The sequence below is a fragment of the Rhea pennata genome, chromosome 5, assembly GCF_028389875.1.
Source record: "Rhea pennata isolate bPtePen1 chromosome 5, bPtePen1.pri, whole genome shotgun sequence".
Classification (NCBI taxonomy): Eukaryota; Metazoa; Chordata; class Aves; order Rheiformes; family Rheidae; genus Rhea; species Rhea pennata.
In genome coordinates, this window is record NC_084667.1 from 33,499,763 (window position 1) to 33,521,038 (window position 21,276).

Consider the following 21,276-nt stretch of genomic DNA (forward strand, 5'->3'; position numbering starts at 1 on the left):
GATTATTTTCCTTTCTGTTTTTCAAAACAAATAAATTGGAGCATTCTGCAGTGATGTAGAATTAAAAAAAAAAAAAACTTGCAAGAAGGACACTCTTGGCCAGATTTCTTTGAGGAACTGTGCTGTCACTAATATCTCTAATACTATTTTAAAGCTTAAAAAAGATTGCAAAAAGATTGGAGTGCTCTTTCTTCTCAGATTTATTCTGATTTTTTAAATAATTGAAATATATAATTAATGTACCTGTTTCCTCTCTCTAGTTATTTGGCTTATCTGTTTGGATCTTTCAAAGGTGAGTGAGAGATGGGAGAGGAATTCAGTAACAGATCAGGAAAATAGAATTGTAAAATCTACAAATTGACAGGCACCCGGAGGTAGGTGTACCTGAAGAATTAACCAATGTTTATATTTACTAGATTTCAACAAAGATGTATAGTAGATGTATAATAACTAACAGCCACCAAGTTAGTGTAACATGCATATTTACTGTTTAGTGGGAAACGGTATTTTAATTTATGTATCTTTCCTTTTAGAGAGAGTTCTGTACATAATTAATTTTAGGGATTTTTCGAATCCATACTCTTCCCAACTGGGAACACAGAGCAGTAAGTTAGATCTCTGTGCTGTAGGATTGAAACTGAACTGTTAAATTCCACTCCTACATAGCTGTATGTGGCAAATGTATTATTTTTAGAAGGAACATCTCAACTATGGCCCTTTAGGCTTTGTGTCCTGAATCCTGGAACAGTTGTATCTTCTGCAAGCTTTAAAAATGTTTACTGCAATTGAGAGCTGCATGTTAACCTATCTAGCGTTAGCTAACCTGACACTGCACATACATGCTCTTTAATTACACATCAACTAAATACACATGCTCTGTAATGGAAGTAATTAATTGTACTGTGACTGTAATACAATAGTTAATTCTTGGTTCTTGTTTTTCTGTTGTTAAACCACTCTTGTAGATACCTCACCATAAGGTTTTGTGTTCATCTACTTGAAACAGATGAATGGAATTCAGCTTTCTTACAAGTGTTTCTGATGAGTAAAAGTCAGTCAGTCATCTCAAAAAAATTATTTTAATCATCATCATCTCTCTTCAGATGTTTGGCATCTAAAGCCTAAAATTTATCATATGACAATGTACTTTAAAGAGTGAACATTCTTTCCTGTTACTATGTGTAGCCCCGATGAATCTGAATGGTACAGTGTTCTTCTCCAGTAACCATGGGGTACTTATCCCAGGTACTTACCCTATTTTGCTGTAAACTAGCCTTGTTTCAATGAAGGCCTCATGGAATGAGCATTATGTCTGAGGGATCTGACAATAAGCTCTTTGTGTTTGTAGCCAAGTTGTCAATACATTAATTGGCAGTTTATTTCTTACCTACTGCTTACCTTGCTAGCTTTTGAGGTTAAAATACTAAGCTCTGTGTGTAAGTAAGTTTCATAGGCTTAGAATTAAAAAATTGTGATTTTTGGTAACTTGGATGGAACTTTGCCCAGTGTGATTCTGGTGGAATGAAGAGTATTACCTGAAAGGTAAGTAAATGAGCACTCTACTTCAAAGTGCTATTTAAAAATCTAAACTGTTTTTATGAACAAAGCTTGCTTACATTAGCCAGGAATTTCCCCTTCCCAAGTTTAGTTTTATGTGAAACAAGGAAAGTTTTGGACTACAGTCTATGTTTCCATGTCAACATGGCTCCAACGTACCTTAATAGATCTTCCAAATGAATAATTTTTATATGGGAGAGTATCTTTCATGTCTAGACTTTTAGAGAACTATTAGCCATGGTTAACGATTAATTAATTAGCCATGTTGCTTTCTCACTGCTATGTACTGTTTCCTGTGCTGCTTAACACTGATATTTAGTGTTTTCAGAGGTGTAGGGGAGAAACATATGTTCTTCAGATACAGATAAAGTTGTTAAATCTGTATTGTGTTTCATAAGTACCAGCTTGCATGTAGAAATAAAGGATTTGTATAGCAGTAAAGATATTGATTGTAATCTTCAGCTACAAAAAAAAAAGTTATTACACTAACTACTGAAGAAAGTTGTGTGTTAAACATTTTTCTTAAAAGTCATCTTGACTATAGCAGAACATTTATGTTGATATTGTCTGTTTCCCTCAATTTGTCACTTGTTGGCTTCTTAATTTTGGGCTTCGCTGTCACATAAAACTATTTTGGGTACTGCTTAAATTTTTTTAACTCCAGGTGTCAGAACTGCTTCCTAGTTTTCAAATTCAGGTATTTTGACTCTCAGTTACATATCAAGATGAGGCTTCAGCATCAGGAAGAGTTGCAGCGTGTTATACCCAGATTGCCAGCTCAGATGAGCAGGGAACCAAATCACCCAGAGACAAGAGGGGGAGAGTTGCAGTACAGTTTCACTTTAGGACTTAATGCCAGGTGGTCTAGTGTTGATCTCAATCAGCATGGCTTGTTTTCATTAAAACAATTTGGTGTTAAGTCAGGTAAACCTTTAGTTCTGCTTCGTAAACAGTGCTTACTAGCTTCTGCATTTCCCCCCCCCCTTTTTTTTTCAGTTCTCATGCAGTGGTAATCCTTAATTTTAGTTTATTTTCTGTAATCCTAGCAGAATTTAATAGCATAGGTTTTTAGTTACTTAAAGGCAGAGATTTTGAACAGCTACAATTTTATTAAGATAAGTACACACACGGAAAAGCCTAAGCATATTTTATCATTTATTTTTCAGTGTAATGCTTAATGTTTCCACAAGAGGCAAAAGAAGAACACCATTCAACCCAGGCACTGAGAGAAAAAGCAGGTTTTGTTTTGTTTTGTTTTGAAACAGACTTCCCTCCCTTGCTTTATCAAATACATATTTAAACAGGGCCACTACTACAGAATAAAGGAAAAATAGAAGGGCCTGTACAGGTGGAGAACAATGATCTCAAAAGATAGGATAGCTCTGGGGTAAGAAAAATTTTCATTATCTAGTGGCAGAGCAAGTGCCTTAAGTTTGCTAAAGTAACATACAAGTAAGGGCATCACTAAAAATGGTTCAAATAGATATGTTATAAATCTCAACTGTAATTAAGTATATCTCAAAAAGACTACTGTGATAGGTATACCTATTTTGGTCAAAAATGTTATCAGTGGATTTTAAGTGAAATAATTGTAAAATGTTCTGGGCTACCTATGTAAGCAAGTATTGAATAATGGTTCAATCTGAACACCAATAAAATGATGAGAAAATAGGATACTTCCTTATTCTGAAGCAAAACTCAAAAAGCCTGCCACCATCTGCAGTGATGTTCTTCTAGTCTTCCTCTGTACTCTGTTGGAGTAAAACAAGAGTCATGGTACAACCACTTTTAATCTCAGCACTATCTGGGGAAAAAGCAGCAAGCGCCCCATCTCATATTTGAGTAAAATTTGTAAGAGTAATTCAGATGACGGTAACATTTCAGCACTGAGTCTGTCCATCACATACATATCCTAAGACTGGAAAGTTATTTTGAGCAGACATAATTTACTCATCTTTTTAAGCTCTAATTTTGTTCTATATAAAGTTTCAGAAGCGGACCTGAGAGTCAATAACCTTTGCCTAATTAAAAGGTGACCACAAGAGAGGCAGTGATGGATGCTTGAAAGGTATTGTTTTGTTTCCTAAAATAGATCACTATTAACTCAATTTATCACTAAAAGCAGCACGCCAGGAAGCACTGGAAGCAGAACTGGCCCTAGAACAAGGGACATTCCTTGCAGTAATGGCAGTTTGTGGTCATCATTGTCAAAATCCAGATTACTATCCAGTAGGAGCTTCAGATCCAGTTGTGGGTTTTTGTTTAAGAGCTACAGAACTGTTAATACCTTTCAGCTTTCCTTACCTCAAACATATAATGTTCTAAGTACATAAAAATTTGGGATAATATTAAAAAAAAAAAAAAAAACTTAAATAATATCTAAGTTACTGATAAAAAAGCTAATAGCAACCTTCAGGCAATAGAACCTGAGTAAAGCAATGATTCTCTTTATTAGATGAATATAATTAAAAGCTAAATTCTTCAAACTAAGTATTTCGCTTATTCAGACTGAACACATACTTTTTCAGGTAAATAATAGTATAAAAACAAGGCTTCTGCATGTTATACAGCTAAAATGTTGGAACCACTTTTCTCAAACTTTGTCCTAAGAAAACTAAAAATTCTGATAATGTCTTACATGAGCGCCTAAAATTCCTAACTGTCAGTGAGGCCAACAGGCAAGAACTTCAAACAAATTTACTAATGCAGAGTTGAGTAGTATTAATAGCACTGTTTCAGCAGGTTTTTATAGATACACAAGGAGTACAAAATCTGGCTCTAGTTGAGCACTGCAGACTTTAGATCACTGAAGAGCTTAAGTAAAGCCTCCCAACATCTGTCTACAACCATGTGTTGGATGAAAAAGTTCTTCAAGCCCTGTAAGCACTGCAGCTCCCTGTGCGCTCCATGACTCTGGCTAGCTGTAGTATTGCCTGGATGGCCTGAAGGCGCTCCTGTGCCCCAGGGCCCCTCCTCTTGGGCAGTTTGGGGACCAGCTTCCCCCTCCCATTACACCCTGAGAGCAGCCTTGCATCCAGGCTGCTTCCTTGTTTTTCTTTCTTTTTTTTTTTTTTTTTTTTTTTTTTTCTTAAGGGCAAATTTCTTTTTACAAGGTTGCACAGCTATCAGAGGTGATAGGGAATTCCTCCTTCCTTCATTTTGATGCAGTCTCCCTTCAGTCCTCATTTAGGACAGCAGGTACATTAAGAAAGAACTCCTCCTTGTACGTATTGCTTCGAACTCCCATGGCCTAAGGGGAGAGAGAGGAATATGCCTTCTAATATGAAGTATAGACATCTGTGCTGTTAACAGACTGGTTCTGGTGGTGTCACCACTGCTACTTCTGGCTGCATTTACAAGGGAAGGTGAGAGCTGATCAACTCTTGAAGAGAGGATTTAGGTGCCCAACCCCCCAAGAGAAAGGTCTGCCCTAAGAGACCCAAGTGGCCTGAAGCATCTGATGCAGTAACACAGCCATCTTGGTCAAGGGAGGCTTTATTGGCTAGCACTAATTATTTGCTTTTTATGCATTAACTGTGAATTACTGTTCTAAGATGCCTAACTTCCCTGTGTATTACATTAGATATACCCAGTTGTCTAATTGTAAGCTCAGGATCCTACCTCAGGGACTATATCCCTTCAAATTTAGTGTGATGTTGGATTTCCAGACCTCAACGTCATCTGCTGCCCCTAATCTTAAGTCTTTTTTGAATAAAACTACATGCAGCTTCTACAGTAGAGAAATGCTACCATCTTATTACCTTTAATGCTTTCTGAATGAATAGTAGTACTTTAAGAAGGATGATCAAATAGAAAAATAAAGATTGAAAGTGATAAATATTATAGTAGCTATATTTTACTAATCCATTCCATCATAAATAAGATATTTAACATAAAATGATCTGAAATTACATATTTTAGGTGAACTAGCTTCTGTATAAACAGACAGTTTGACTTCTTATTCAACTCTTAGTTGACTAAAATACAAACTAACATAAATGTGTAAAAAGATATCAGAAGTAGCACCAGAACCCAGTTTTGGAATTTCCACCACTGATTAATAAGAACACTTCCTCTGTTTAGGTAAAAAAAAAAAAATTTTAAATGCAACTATGATATTCCAAATAATTTGAACTGGCACACCCACATACTCCCATTAGTTACAAAGCAATTAATGTGTTCTTTACTTTAAAGGCAACATTTTCATGATGCAACTGCACTCATTATTACAATATACAACAGTGATGATTTTGACACCATGTTTTCTATTTATTAGATTAAAAAGCATTAATCTGCAGTTCTTCACAGACATCCAAATACCAGGTGACAATAGGAGGTAAATTCTTTAGACATGAAAAGAGACCACCACATTTTGTTTTTTCTTGTTTTCTAGTATAACTGCTAAAACATCAAGGTAAAAACTGTGTCAGTCCACTTTCCAGAGTGAAAAAGAACTCTCAGAATTATACACCCCATACAATCTGCTAATTAATAAAGGGTTACACTTACAAGTGCTATATGCCATGATTGCCACTGAGATTGGCAGGACAAAATCAGGTGCATGTATCCTGTCAGCAGCTGCTGTATTCTAAGCAGCACTATCACAGATGCATTATGAATATTTTCTGTAGTTTTCCAAGGTACAATACAGTGTGTAGTTAAAACAGTTTGAAACAAATGATACGATTGTGAATTTGCGTCTAACATTTACAAGAGTCTTGCAAAGCCTAAAGTTTATAGAAACAGAAATTTTTGCAAAGAGAATAATGCAGTAAAAGATTATGGTAAATGTTGTTTTACCTTCCATAGGTATTCTATTTCTCTCCATATTGTTCAAACAGTTGCGTCTTGGTAGCACTCAATGACAGATGATTCAATATTAATTAGCAAGTGATCCTGATTAGGAGTGAAAGGTTCTAGTTTCTTTGGGTTTGAAACTACTTTGACAAAGCAGAAATCTCTTCTGTTTTCATAGCATCAGACAGAAAACTAAGTTCGTTGCACAGTGTCTCATACCTGAAGGCCATCCGGATCTGCGCAACATTTGTCTTTCGAATGTCATTTCCCTCAGGCCCCTCTTTACAGTAATTCACCCCTAAGAATTTCTGTTTTTCCTATGAACAAGATTAAACATAAAGGAAGAAGTTAGTTCAGCTGCTTTAATTTATTGCATAGCTAAGTATGTTAGTTGAATGACTCTGATGCAAGTGAACAGAGCAGCTTCAGTCAGCTGGATGCTGAACCTGACCCTCAGGGTCTTACCACCTGTGGAGATTTTAAGGCTAAAGTTTATACATATAATTACTCTCAGTAATTATTACATTCAGTCTAGCTTGCTAAAGCCCTCTGTGCTAGTATTTGCACTAGACTACTAGATCTTTCAAGAGAGAGGTTAAAAGAGGCTTAGGTTATAATAAAACTGCACAAGAAGAAAAAATTTTAACTGTCACTAGAGAATACCAGAGAAAACAACAGAATATGCTTGTAAAGCCCTTTCCATACCAGCTCCTTGAATGTGACATAGAGAATGTTCTAAAGTAAGTCTTAGAAACTGCCATGGATGTAGTTTTAAAGCCAAAAGGAGATCTACTTTAATCTGACTGCCTATGTAAAACAGAACAATTTTTCAGTACTCCTGCCAACTAAAGCATATCTTGCTAAAGAATAGGTAGTTTATTGTTATTCTGTGCAAGACAGGATGTATAAAATTACTGGCAGAGAGGTGGCATGCATAGAACAAAGGGTTTTGGGCCCTCCACTCCAAAACCTTTAAGGTATTTGCTTAAGGTACACCTAAACTTACAGGTTTACCTTAGGTATAACTGAAGTTATACCTAGGTATACTAAGTTATACCTAGTATACTTACTGAATATAAACAGGCACCTGGTCTCTGTGTAGTTTTGGAGAATTCCAATTTAATATAACTATTCTTTTTCTTTAAGACTGCACAGCAGATAGTTTTGGAATATTTTTGGAAAAGTAGAAAGTGATGTGCACATGCAAACATACCACATAAGCACCTGCTGTTCAGTTTTCAAACTGTATTAGCTTCTCTGTTCCTCTCGCTCTAAACTCTAATATTTACCCCCCCCAAAAAAAGTGTTTTTCAGCTACAATTACCTTATCTGACAATCCACTTTGTAGTACACTGTTTCTTGCTATTTCACACAAATCACAGGTACTTAGTTTCCACACCTGAGCTGCAATGGCATATTCCTCCATGAGAGCTTCCTGTATTACCAAAATATGTTTAGTATTAAATGATAGATAAATATAAATGTGGATGTGTACTCATTACTAGTTAAAGAATTTATACATGCTCTTTAGATAGCTGTGTAATATTAGAGGTTTAAGAACTTAACATCAAAATTACTAATGAACAGAGTTGTTTATTTCAAATTTCCCAAGGGTGATTATTAAGTAATTAATAGGCACTGTGTACCTAGTTTTCTTAAACTAAGAAATTGCAGCCTGCAGTCCAGATCCTCAAAGGCATTTATGCATGTAATTTCAATTGAGATCTCAAAGAATGTAGGTATGTTGTAGGATCTGTACCTAAATCTTTAATGAATGTTTAGAGACAGGTAGCAGTGTCATTTCTTACTTCTGACCTTCTGCACAAGGAGGTGGGCTCTGATAGAGCAGGCTGTAACAGCTGGGGAAGCTCTGCACTCTGTGCAGGTTACTGGCTTTGTGTTATACCTGTGGAGAAAGCCGCCACACCGCACTCTGACTCTTCTAGCAGAGACCTGTTGCAGGCGAGGAGAAGCAAGCCTGGGTGAAGTTGGCCAGAGCTCTGTTTGTCCTCGGAACACAAACAGTCGAGCAGCACACAGGCTGCTCTATGGCACAGCACAACTCAGGTCAGTGCCGGCTGTGGAGCTGACACACTGAAAGGAGAGACCAGGTACGTCTCGCCTGCCAGGTCACCCAAAGGTGAGCATCAGCACTGAGCCGTCAGCTTACGCGTCATGTCCAGACTCCACGTGTTTTTTTTGTAATGTACTTCCCCAGATTTATTAAGGAAACTGGACTTCCCTGGTGCTCTAGAGGATTTATGAAGGCTCAGACCTCCCTCCAGCCTCATCCTTCATTCTATACTTCAACAGCCAACAATGGAGAGGTAAGAGTACAAAAGAAACATAATTAGGAAATCAGACATTTCCCTCCGAAATCTGACTGTGAGTAGTAGACTGAAATTGGAGGAAAATAATGAATGAAGTGACTGAAAAGACATCAAACTTTGCATCCTAATCAAAGATAAAAAATACCTTTCAGGCTGCTTTGGGCCTATGTCATGCTGTTGCCAATTCAAGGACAAGACTTACTTGCAACTCTTACCTTTGTATAATGAAACTGCATAGGATCATCTGTAGAGAGAGAGACATGAAGTCCCTTATGTAGAAATTCCCGTAATGGATTTTTTGAATACTCCAGAAATAGGCTGTTGTTACTAAGTGGAGACATGGCAATGGGTATTTGTGCAAGATAATAAAGGTACTGGAGAACTGGACTCTAAAAAGAGAAACACAATCATTGTTTAATGCCACTATAGGATAATAAGGAAAGAAGGTTTTTCCATTGGAGAAAATGAAAACAAAATTACAGAGAGAACTAAGACCAAAAAATTAAGTTGACACTGAACTTGATGGCGTTCTTTTAAAATTTAGACTCTTAAATATTTTCTAAATTTTACAATGTTACTAATCTTTATAAAAGTAATTTATACTCTTCAAACATAGCTGCAGCCTCCTTAAAAATATGGTGGCTTTTTAACATTAATATAGCTTGATAAGTGTACATGACTATCAAGGAACTGCATTTGATACTAACAGCATCCATCCCCTAAAAGCTGAAAGTCACAAATAACAACAGATGTATCAGAACTGCTAAGTAATCTTACTTCCAAAACTGCAGTCCAATAGGTAAACTTCAGGAGCAGAAAGTTTAATTTATTAGAAATCATGTATTGCTGTGCACATAATATAAATAATCTATGTTTCACCTTCTCATATTTATTCATTACTACTTTTGGATTAACCAACCAGCAAACTTTACAAGTGCCTTTATCATATCTATCCACTATGCCAAGTTTATTCCATTCCTAGTCTCACAGAAATAGAGGTGATAAGCAGGAAAGAGTGAAGAGGAGAATGTTCTAGTCATGCACAGTCTTAGTGCAATGTCTGGGTCTAATCTTAGGAATACTGGTTCTGAGGGAAACATCAGACATGATTTTAGGCCAAATTTTTCTGCCTTGTATACTTCTAAAAATATGGAGAGAGTTTTCCTACATTAATCAGGAAATCTGTATTATAGAACTCTTGCAACAGAACTACTCTAAAGTTGGTGCAGATCTGCCACCCACTGACCAATTATTTTAACTACAAAAGAGTTGCCTGGGGATGAGTTGCATGATGGGTTTTATTCAGTTAATACTGATATATCAGGAATGATAGTGTTTGTCCCAGTCATAATAATCAAGTTGTATATACAAGATTGCCAGTTCTATTAAACTTACGTCATTAAATGATTCCAGTGATGCTAGCTATAAATAACCAAAACCTTAATGAACTTTTGAATGAAGGATAGGGATGCCAGTCTGTCCTTGTCCACTTCTGTTCCTGTGCAAAAGGAACTAAAGCTTTCCCAAAATTCTTCTGAGACTTAAACTAGGGAATAAGGAACAAGTCTAAGCAGTTTTTGCCACTGTAATTCTTCCTCTGCTTGCAGTCACCAAAAACAAGTGACATATCTAAACAGTCAATCTTCCCTGTAAAGACACAGCTGTAAAATACTCACTTACGAACAGATGTATTTTTGTAAATCAAGTAAGGACTGGAAAGCTCAGCGTTTCCTTGAGCCTGTTGCTGTTCAAAGTGAAGAGTTACTTGTGCTATGCTAAGAAAATTAATTGTGGGCTGCCCAGATAAAGTGTATTTGGTGATTGCTAGTTGAACCAGCGACTGAACTCTAAGCAGGTAGTGAGTAGTTTAGATGAACAACCAAGCAATACCTTCTTCAAGAGCAATCCATGTGAAATGTTGTCAGCTGTCAGAAAGGCTGAAACAAGGTGTGTGATAGACCCAGCTTCTCCACAGTGAGGTCGAAACAGAAAGGTACACATGCCTCTTTCCCTGAGGAAATTAAAAGCAAGTTCCTCTTCAATAAATATCCTCATCTATTTTGTATATAATTATCATTAATATCAGATTTTTTAAAAAATTAATAAAGTGGAGACAGTCATTCTCATAGAGTTTGACATTATATCTAATCTAACAGGCCTGCCTGTAGGCTGCTGTCAAGAGGGGCAGGTCCCTGTCCCCAAGCCCCTTCCACCTGTCATGTTTATATGGTCCTTTTTTCTTCCTTCATCCCCCACTTACATCTCACTTAGTAATTGCTTAACTGCTGAATGGTTAGCTACTGATTTCAGGGGAGGGAATTGGCAGATGGAAAGCTAAGCGAGCCAGCGCAACCTGTGCCTGTATAATTCCTAGATCAAGTACGAGGAAAGAAGTTAAAGTACATAGCCCAGGGTGAGCTAACACTGCCCAGTGTGGTTACAACATGCCATCTCACTAAATTAAGTGCAGCATAAAACTACAGCCTCTGTAGCAGAGAGGTTGTATAGGAGTCTTTGTTATTTCACTAGAATTGATGCTCTATAATTTCTAGAGTTATTATATTTGCATTATGAACATTAAAAATGATGCTGAATCATAACTTATAATGGCCCCTATTTACACTGTGTAGACAAATATCTTGCAGTTTCTGGGGATGTTCAAAACAATATCAGCAAGCACTGCTGAAGTATAAAACAGTTCTAGGTTGGAAGTTTACTAATATTTTTTCCTGACAAAGGATTTGAGGGTGTAATTCATCCTTGAATACTTTGCTTATACTATCTGAAGCATAAAATAGTCCTACAAAGGACTGGCTGTCACGCCTCTCATACTGAGTACATTTCAACAGGGGTGAACAGTTCTACTGACTCATTAATTAGTTGTGTCACTATCTGACCTAGCCCTGAGGAAGACTTAATGATCATCTAGAGAGATCTTCAAACAGTAGTTGAAATAATCTTAAAGTAAAAAAGAAATGCCTATGTTCTGACAGAATCTCTCTCTTCAGAAAAGAAAAAAACTGCAGACCACAGAGAATGTAGAGGAAGTTAGGAGAAAGTGATGACTTATTTTTAGTTCTGTAATGGAAAGAAAGATACGACATAGCAGATACATGCTGCAAGTACAAGGCAATTCAAGGTAGATGTTTTTATTACGAGTTTTGATCATGTAGGATGGTAGAGAATGAAATGCATGAGGTAGCAGTGACGAAGGAAGAATATCATATTGAATGTTAACTTGAATAAGACTCTTGTTAAAATGATATTCTTATAGGAGGTACACAGACTCTCAGAAAAATGTATAAATAATAATGAAACAACCAACCCCTCACAAGACAGGAGATGACACTAAAAATCAATAAATAACCTCACTGTGTCTCAATGTGAGTAAGCTACGCAAATTGCTCAGTGAGTCAGCCATTAAGTCAGAAGCATAAGCTAGAGTTAAATTTCAGGCTCTACTGAGCCAAAGGCAAAATTTGCTTTTTATGGTCATGATATCACATCTAATACCCTAGCTCCCTGTACTACTTGCCTAGACATTTGTCTCATTAAGGTAGTAAAACTGAATGAGCCAGTAAACATGTCAAAGCAAATTAGCCAAATGGGCAGTTTATAATTATGGTCCCTTTTGTGCACCTTTGATCGATAAGGGCAGCAGCGCTTAAACCAAAATTTCACAGCATAATGTCATTTCTCTAAAATTACCAGGAGATAATGAGTTAGCAAGAGAAGCTTTTCTGAGCATATTAAATTTGAAAATTTATTGTGAAACCAAGCAAAGGTCACCAAGCCAGTTTTTGTGGAGTTCCTTCTTTTATTTAATTTCTTCTGATGTAATGAATTCACAAAACAGATATACACAAATATCAAACTAAGATGTTAATCTGCTATCTCTACAATTTCTGAATATTTCATTTGAATTTATTCTGCAGTAAACATTTTCAAAATATCCCAGGCACTCCTCTTAGACTCTTTAAAATAGTTCTTCAGAATAACCTTTGCTTCAAAAGATATGATCTAGACATAGATTTAGATTGAGAGCAAGATTATTACTTGATTTCTTTTCTGAAAACCTGTTACAGAGAAAATAACTACTTACCTCCTAAGGTTGTTTAGCAGCATGATGTTGGCATACATGTAATACAAATAATAGCTGTATGGGGGATTCTTCTCACTGGTCCAGAGTTCAGGGTTAAGGCTCTTGTCAGAGAACATATGACCACTGTGTTTGGATTCATCATCAACACTGTCAAAGCCAGTCACCTGGTGGGAGAAGAGATTTACAGGAATTAGTGTTTTCAAGAAGCAAACTTTGTTACTATGACTCTCACTTCAGCACTTGTTTGTATGAAGCATCTACTCCTCTAAGTTGTTTCCTTCCTCATGCTAGCAGTCCTCCTGCTCTGCCCTCTTGCTGTAACATGCAGACAGCAGCAATTATGTTTTTTCTCTGTAACACTGCCCAAACGGCAACACTGGTTCTAGAAGGAACTAGCAGAAGCATGGCCACAGAACAAGGAAGAACATGGCACATTTTGCCTGTTATGCAGGAAGACGAGTGAACAGGAAAAACTGAAGGGGGGGGGAGAGAGAAAAAAGAAAAAAAAATCCAAATGTAAAGTTTCCTGTATTTTATCTTTTGAGACAAATAGGAGGCTCTGTTATATAGAAAAGCCTTCATATCCTTATAGGAGGAAATAGTCCTCTAAAATTTACTCAGATCCAGATTATCTTTTAAACTTATCTGCTGTGTCATCCTGCAATAGCTTAAGGCCTGAGGCCTCCAGGAAACTTTGAAGTTCTGGTCTGGGGTGTACTCAGAAATGTCTCCATTTTATCAGGCCCCAGCAGCTACATCCCTGCCTCTCATCTGAGTCATATTAGGATCCGCATGTTGTTTCCCTTCATTTGCCTCCTCTTCAGAGGCCAGTCCAACAAGCAAGCTCAAAGTACACATCCTGGGTTAGGATGTTCCCTCTGCACAAGCGCATGTGCAGATTTTCTGATCATTCTTTATAGAGAGGATTACTTGGCAGACAAATTGTTGTTGAGCTGTTTTAGAGTAAATAAATGGTGACCATTTAACAACAGGACCTTACCCAGAGTTTTAAATTGTATATCAATGTTGTAAAACAATGAGTAACCTACAGAGAAGGTTTTGTTAGCGTTTGGCAATTGCTGTCGACAAATAAAGAAGATTTTAAGTGTAGCAGAGGATCTATTTTGTGTAAGGCATTGGAGATCCAAACATACTTACATATTTGAGGAAAAGGTGCAGCTCTTTGTGCTCTTTGGGATTGATTGTTGCCTCAAACAAAGGTACAAAGATGTTCTCCAACATCTTCCCAAAACTAGGCAGAATATTTTTTGACCTAAATATATCACTAAAGGGGAAAAAATATACACAGTTCTGACTATTTATTATTTAATCAACTGATATGTTTCCCCCACCTTTATATTTTCTTATTATTTGTGTATATTTTAAGGCTTCCATTCAAGCAGGATTCAGAAATCCAAAGGTTTATGTTATGACAGGGACTGTCTCTATTTCCTGTCTCCTACATTGCCTGACACTCTGCCTGTTCCGGACTATGTTGAAGCTCCTGGGTGCTCCAACAATACAACAGTGGTAGATGCCTTCTCAAGAACAGTAATCTTTTCTCTTACAGCAATTCCAGTACTAAAAGGGGAGAGGAAGCTCAGGGAAGAGACACAGTATTTCAGTGTGTCATTAAGTGACTTCATGACTGAAGTTGCACTCCATTTTGTCCAGCAGAAATTTCTACATGAGAAATGAAAGGAGAGAAACTTTCTCCCTAATGAGAAATATACTCTGGGGGGATATATGTGACCATGACAGCTCCTTTTGTGCTCAGATTCCAAATACTTAATTTCAAAACATGAAGCTCAGCTATCTAGGCTGACAAAATTGTTAGAAAAACAGAGCATTTAATATAGGAGTTATAGTCCCAAGGGGTACTTAAAAAATAAGGAGAATTGATATGGATTTAAGCTTGCAGATCAGAACAATTTGGATTGCATTTCACAGAATCACAGAATGGTTGAGGTTGGAAGAGACCTCTGGAGATCATCTAGTCCCAACCCCCCTGCTCAAGCAGGGTCACCTAGAGCACGTTGCACAGGATCGTGTCCAGGTGGGTTTTGAATATCTCCAGAGACGGAGATTCCATAGCCTCTCTGGGCAACCTGTTCATTCCAGTGCTCTGTCACTCTCACAGTGAAGACGTTCTTCCTCATATTCAGATGGAACTTCCTGTGTTTCAGTTTGTCCTGTCGCTTGGCACCACTGAAGAGAGTCTGGTCCCATCCCCTGGACACCCTCCCTTCAGTTACTTGTAAACATTGATGAGATCCCCCCTCAGTCTTCTCTTCCCCAGCCTAAACAGGCCCAGCTCTCACAGCCAGTCCTCACAGGGCAGGTGCTCCAGCCCTCTGAGCATCTTCGTAGTCCTACGCTGGACTCTCTGCAGTAGCTCCATGTCTCTCTTGTGCTGGGGAGCCCAGAACTGGACACAGTACTCCAGACATGGCCTTACCAGAGCTGAGTAGAGGGGGAGGATCACCTCCCTTAACCTTTACCTTTCCAAGTTCATTGATCATTTAGTGACTGATATTGAGGAAGTTTGATGATACAATATTGCAGAGCATTTTTGACTCCTTTTTGAAATTCAGATTTGATTTATTTTCATTACTAAATTACATTTGAACTTGCCTTTGAAATCAGCTTAATTTTACCTTTTTTGATTTCTGTTGTTTTTAGTCTTAGTCTTCAGACTAAGAAATATTTTACAGTATTTTTGAATAGCTTCATAAAAAATACATTCAAACCCCTTCCTCAGCCCTCCCTCCACAACTGTCAGGAATACTGTAGCAATGGTCAAGAAAAGATTGCCAGACTGTTACTTACAAATAAAATTACATGACAGCTCAAAAATCATCTAAAGAAACATCAGATATTAAAACGCATTCATTTGTATGATTTCAAACCAATAAAATTACCAAGAGCTCCTGCTTACTTACTAGATTCTGGGAACCTGAATTATCCAGCGCATGTTAGGTGAGTAAACTCTATGTTTAATAAACCATTTTGCCAAGTTCTGCCATTCTTCTGGAGATCGCCCATAAATGGATAACCGAGGTTCTGAGTACTGGTATTTACTTTCTTCTAGTTCACAGGCTACTTCCTATTGAACAATAAATATATTTACTTTAACATGGACATTACAGATCATTCACAGCTAGTAGTATAGTACATTTATCATTGTGTTTTTCTCAGACCAGACAAAACTGTATTGTCACCCTTTAAAGATAAAGGGAACCTCTCATCTGTTAATCCATTATTTTAATTATTTAATTATTCTAGCAGCTTGCTGTTTTAGAAATCATTTGTGTGTAATTAAACATAACACCTAGATTTAGAAAATAAGATTCACGTGAAATTACTATTAATACCATTGCAAGACTTACATTTTATACTGGTAAATATGAATGATACTACTTTATATTGTAATAAATGACTACATAAAATTTGCAGAGCAATGGAGACTGTGACCCAGAATCCAGTAAGTAACGTTAAGGCCATTAATTTTAGACAAGCACTTCTATAGGTATAGGAAGAGATGACATCCAGCTCAGGAATAATACTAACTTTTTTGCTGAAAGAAGAGAATGTGAAGCCTGCGCATGTGTGTGCAGATACAGATTATGCAAAGGAGCTTTCCCGGCTCTCCCTTCTCTAATGACTAACACTAACCAGCTACATCCTAACTAAATAAGAAGCCAGTGATTTGAGCCCTAGCTGCTCTCCATTAGTGTGAAATTGCACACATCTCTGCTTTGAACTCATATACCAGCTAGAGCTCATACAACTGTTGGGAAAGCAGCAGTGGCTGACTTAGCAGAGGTCTTTTTCTGATGAGTTGCCAGAGCATCCTTAATGCTTGGGAATCACTTAATCATTGTATTAAGTGTAGGTATAATTATAACATCACAAATCTTTTACAAAGCCCCATTTCTCTAAAGATGGAAAAGCACAAAAATTGTTTACCTTGACCATACGAGCAAAGTATTCACCACCAATGTAGTTTTCAGTTTTCAAATACAAATCCCTCAGCTCACTGGCACCAACTGGATTGTATTTAGAATTGAATTTGTCAAATCGATGAAATGTTTGACGTCCCTGTAGGAAGGAAAAAAAAAATAATTCTCACAACACTACTCAAATAAGCATGGTTAAAAGTACGTAAATAGTTTATGAATTAAATTGCTTTGCCATAGTTTGCACAGGAAAGAGCCTCTGCTAACTTACTTCAAGAATGCAAAATAATGCATGAGTTCAAATTCTGATTTAATAAGTTATCATGCAAAAAATTGTAGAAACCAACCTTTTACACTTACAGAATATTGCTTTTTCTCTCTTATTTTGGTAATACAATAGACTTACTGCATGAACATCTAAAGAGTCTACAGTGAGGTCATAAGGGTCCATGTGAAGGCTTTCAAACACTTGCTTTAAAGTCATCTTCTTGCCTTTTTTCTCTGCAACAATCCTGTCTGGCTCTGTTTGATAAGTGTGCTTAATAAACCTCAACAAATGTTTCTGGTTCATGCAGGAGGCAGCATGGATATGAGTATCAACCTGAAATCAAAGCAAAGTTATTCTCACTCATCATCTGTATATGTAAACTTAAATTAGCAAAGTATCTATGTCAGAGACAATGCCTAAGTCTTCTAAAATATTCCTTAAGTAACAAAGAGATTAGTGTCTAAGCAACTCAAAATGTTTCAATGTCACGAGATTTTGTTTTGAGGGGGGAGTTATTTATTGTATGTTACAAATAAGTTAAAATAGTTTCCTTCTTGAAAAGCCTTTTGGAAAAAGGCTTTTCAAAAAGTTAAGATACAGTACAATGGCTAATTATGGAATCTGGGTTCAAATTAAATTTGACACTTTCTCAGAAAAAGCTCCCTAGCCTTTTATTTCATCCATGAATCAATCATGTCTTTCTAGTTATAAACTGTAGTGAAAACCATTATCTCTGACTGAAAGGACATGCAATTCTCACCTGTTTCCTAAAGCATAAGTCTAAAAATTTCATGTAGTTGAAATCCAAGAATAACTTAGGTGACTAGAAGTATAACAAAAACACCTGAGAGTTTTTCACTATTTTTCCAAGTTTAATCATAATATAGCAATCATAATACTGATACAGATTTTTCAGTCCTTTCAGATCTCTTCATGTGCTAAAGAAAGTACAAGCCTTATAGAACACAGAACAGCTGATAGAGCTCCTTTGTATTTTTCTGGAATTTCTATTAAAACACACACACACACACACACACACAGACACACAGAACCAAATAGCTTACACAGGTCTCACAGGTCTGCTTTTCTTTTGCTCAGAGGCTTGCAATGCTATTTGGGCAGCCTATATTAGAACACAACCCGAAGAAACAACTGAGGAAATTTGGGGGTTTGTTTAAGTTTTCCCTTCAGTGAGTGCAACTCCTTACGTCTTTTCAACAGGTATGTACAATGAATGACTTACTCCCCTTGCATTCAAGGATTTGTTATCATAATTTCACACAGATGAAGGCTAGAGGAAAGAAAATCAAGTATATCCCCAACATACTAGGCTTGTTTGCAAAGGCAGGTTATACTAATGACGTCCTCAGGACTACGTACATGAAAGGAGAGAAAAGGCCTTGGTTAGGATAACGGCCTTAAGAACCTCGCAGCACAGCAATACCCAGCGAGTGGAGCCGCAGAGCCGCTGCTCCAAGTTGCATACACTGCAAAGCTCCTTGGGAAATTCCAGCTGAACTAACCAGGAGCTACAGACACAGCCTACTGTCATTCCTGGGCAAAACAATGAAAGGACTCAAAAAAACCCCCAAATTATTATCAACTTAAAAAAAATGCTGGTTAGATTTCATAGCTAACAAAATGTGGCACAACAGTGGATAGCTTGGCAATCTCTGAAATTGTCTTCAAGTCCAGACTGCCAAATCCTAGCAGCAGCAGTTTCAGCTCAACTCAGCAGCCAAAATGCTACAGCCTTTCAGCTAAGCTTCCCTTGTCCTCCAGCCCAGATGGCCATGAGCACAGGGACATGGCCAGAAGCAATCACAACTTTCCCTGTTTCTAACATCCTGCCCTGTGCACCAACTGCCAGCTACAAAAGACAAGTCTTACAGAAACAAGACCAATTAGCAGAAAGGTTCTGCAGAAGTAGAAAGCAACATACAGTCTGTAATGCACATTGCAAGGTGATATATCCACAAGGGCAGGATTGTTTACACCATTAGGCTAAAAAAACACCACAAACACCACCTCTGTCCTATATATTGGTAGAAGATGGCTTGGAGTCATTGCAAGTAACATTTTACCATAAAGTTTTACGTAAAACTGTAGCTGAAAGGGATTTCATAACTCCCAGAATACGAAAGGAGCTTCAAAGCAGAAGAAATAATTTTGCCTCTAGACAACACTGGTAACATGGCTGACAATGTACTCAGTTCTGCTGTCTACATTTAAAGTTTTGGGTTTTTTTCAATGACAAAGTTCCCAAGAAGTGTTACAAAAGGAAACAGGAGTTGGGGAAAAAAAAAAATCACACTGTCATGTGCTTGCAAAAATGCAACCTATTTGGGTTTTCAAGGTACAGTTTGGAAGCTGATCAACTGCATACAGATATTTGCACATCTGAAAAAAACTGTGAGGGAGAAGGGAGCTTTTCAATCTTGGAAATAATGGCATAACAAGATCTATGCCATGATAATGGCGTAACAAGACACAAGTTCCCAAAAAATATTTAGGAATTTATATTAACTCTGGAACTGTTTGGACCCTCTGAATGGTGCTTTTTAAGATGACAGTAGCTAGCATTCCTGGAGACACATTTCCACGGAGAGCTGCATAGACTGTAAGCAACAAGTCACACTAGAAGTGATTCTGAACCATCCTGCCAGGCAGAGTCACTGACTTAATTTCTGCAAGAATTCTCATCTGAGACTATTCTGCTCTCCAGGAATCTGCAAACTAGAAACAAGAGAGTTTGCAACATGAGACTAAATATGTTCCCGTTTGCTCAGTGACTACATCTGAGGCTTTTAACAACAGAAATATTTGATGTCCTGATCTGCTTTCCCTTCAAGAATCCAAATCCCCACAGCCTGATAATCAGAAAACCTGGGCAAACAGCTACATTCTCAGTCAAAGAGGGAGCAGATCACAGAAACACCACTGTTTTACTTAGCACATGTAGTCGTCTATTTTGCAGTTTGTACATGCAGATGTCAGTGCATCCTTCTAAGGGTAAATACATTTCCATACAAATATTAATAGCATAACTAAAAGACCAGGACAGAAAGCAAGTCCCAAACATTTATATGCAATTGTTAATCATTGCCTAGTTCAAATATGCTAGACATTATGCAGCTGAATGGAAAAGAAAGAAATAATCCCATCTCAAAATATAGACCATGAGGAAAGAACTACACTGCTAAGGCACAATAAACACTGCTGTGTTTAGAACAGTACTAACACCTCTGCTGATCATACTATTAAACTCCTCAGAGTATCTGTATAGACATTTGAACATGAGTGCATTTTATATATGTTTTCTCAAGTTAGAAGCTTTCGGTTTTGGAAACAGACATGGTTCAGTAGGAGGTCTCCCTGGACTGGTGAAATACTATTAGCTACCAGGTCTCGTTAATTTTTATGGGATTATGAGATAGCAGTAAGTAGATGCAGCGTAAGTGCTAAGTAGGGAACCTGAATAGGCATAGTTTATTTAATTTCACAATGTGTTAGTTCCAGTGGTGGCTCAGCTACTGAAATTCATGAGTCTTGCAAATAAGCACTTCCCCTTTGTTTAAAATCAACGTGAATTCACTCCTGTTAAGAGGACAAAGAGGGAAAGGACAATTTTGCTTCTTTTATTTGCTTGCCTGCAAGAATCAATTGATGGAGTCCTAACTGCTTGTCTTTTAAAGTCCTACTTCTCTCTGAGAAACAGTTCTGCCTCTGAAGATTTCCAGTGAAATCTTCCCCAGTCCCCACAAGCATATCGCACACAGCTCTATAGCTGAGCTAATCACGTTAAAGCTTATTCTCTGAGAACCAAGGCTTCCTTTTTTCCTCCCTCTCCCTACATATTATTACTGCCCAAGCATCACTTTCCTGGAATCTCTCTCATCTTTTACCAAAGGATGTTTAGACCTTTGGCTACCTTTTATACCCAGTATATTTTGATCTTTAGGCAAGCTGTAACTTTACAACAACAGTCTTAGAAAGAATACCACACAACCTTTTCTTCAGTCTGTTTTTAGAAGCAACATTTCTGGGTAGATTTTAATGACATGAGCCTTAACCTACTCTAACACAAAGTTCATTAGGATGTGCTTTTATGCATATTCACAATTCAGGATGCAAAGCTACCTACATAAAGCATCTAAACACAGAATCTTTCAACAAAGCTGACATTTTGCATCTAGTTTGGGGATTTTTTAATCTATATTTGAAATGTTATCATGTTAGCAAATTGTAACCAAGTTCTTACTA

The 21,276-nt window shown here is 37.3% G+C and overlaps 1 protein-coding gene across 2 annotated transcripts in view; it reads right to left on the reverse strand.

Moving 5' to 3' along the window:
- Nucleotides 1-5,802: 5,802 nt before the first annotated feature.
- Nucleotides 5,803-21,276, reverse strand: part of AMPD3 (adenosine monophosphate deaminase 3) — a 31,804-nt gene continuing 16,330 nt past the window's right edge. For both annotated transcript variants that reach the window (XM_062577443.1, XM_062577442.1), the window contains exons 7-15: nucleotides 17,152-17,346; nucleotides 16,756-16,887; nucleotides 15,729-15,892; nucleotides 13,945-14,071; nucleotides 12,787-12,950; nucleotides 10,575-10,695; nucleotides 8,900-9,073; nucleotides 7,679-7,789; nucleotides 5,803-6,671 (exon numbers count right to left, since the gene is read on the reverse strand). In XM_062577443.1, coding sequence (XP_062433427.1) covers nucleotides 6,495-6,671; nucleotides 7,679-7,789; nucleotides 8,900-9,073; nucleotides 10,575-10,695; nucleotides 12,787-12,950; nucleotides 13,945-14,071; nucleotides 15,729-15,892; nucleotides 16,756-16,887; nucleotides 17,152-17,346 — 1,365 coding nt within the window. In that variant the 3' untranslated portion in view covers nucleotides 5,803-6,494. The remainder of the gene's footprint in view (nucleotides 6,672-7,678; nucleotides 7,790-8,899; nucleotides 9,074-10,574; nucleotides 10,696-12,786; nucleotides 12,951-13,944; nucleotides 14,072-15,728; nucleotides 15,893-16,755; nucleotides 16,888-17,151; nucleotides 17,347-21,276) is intronic.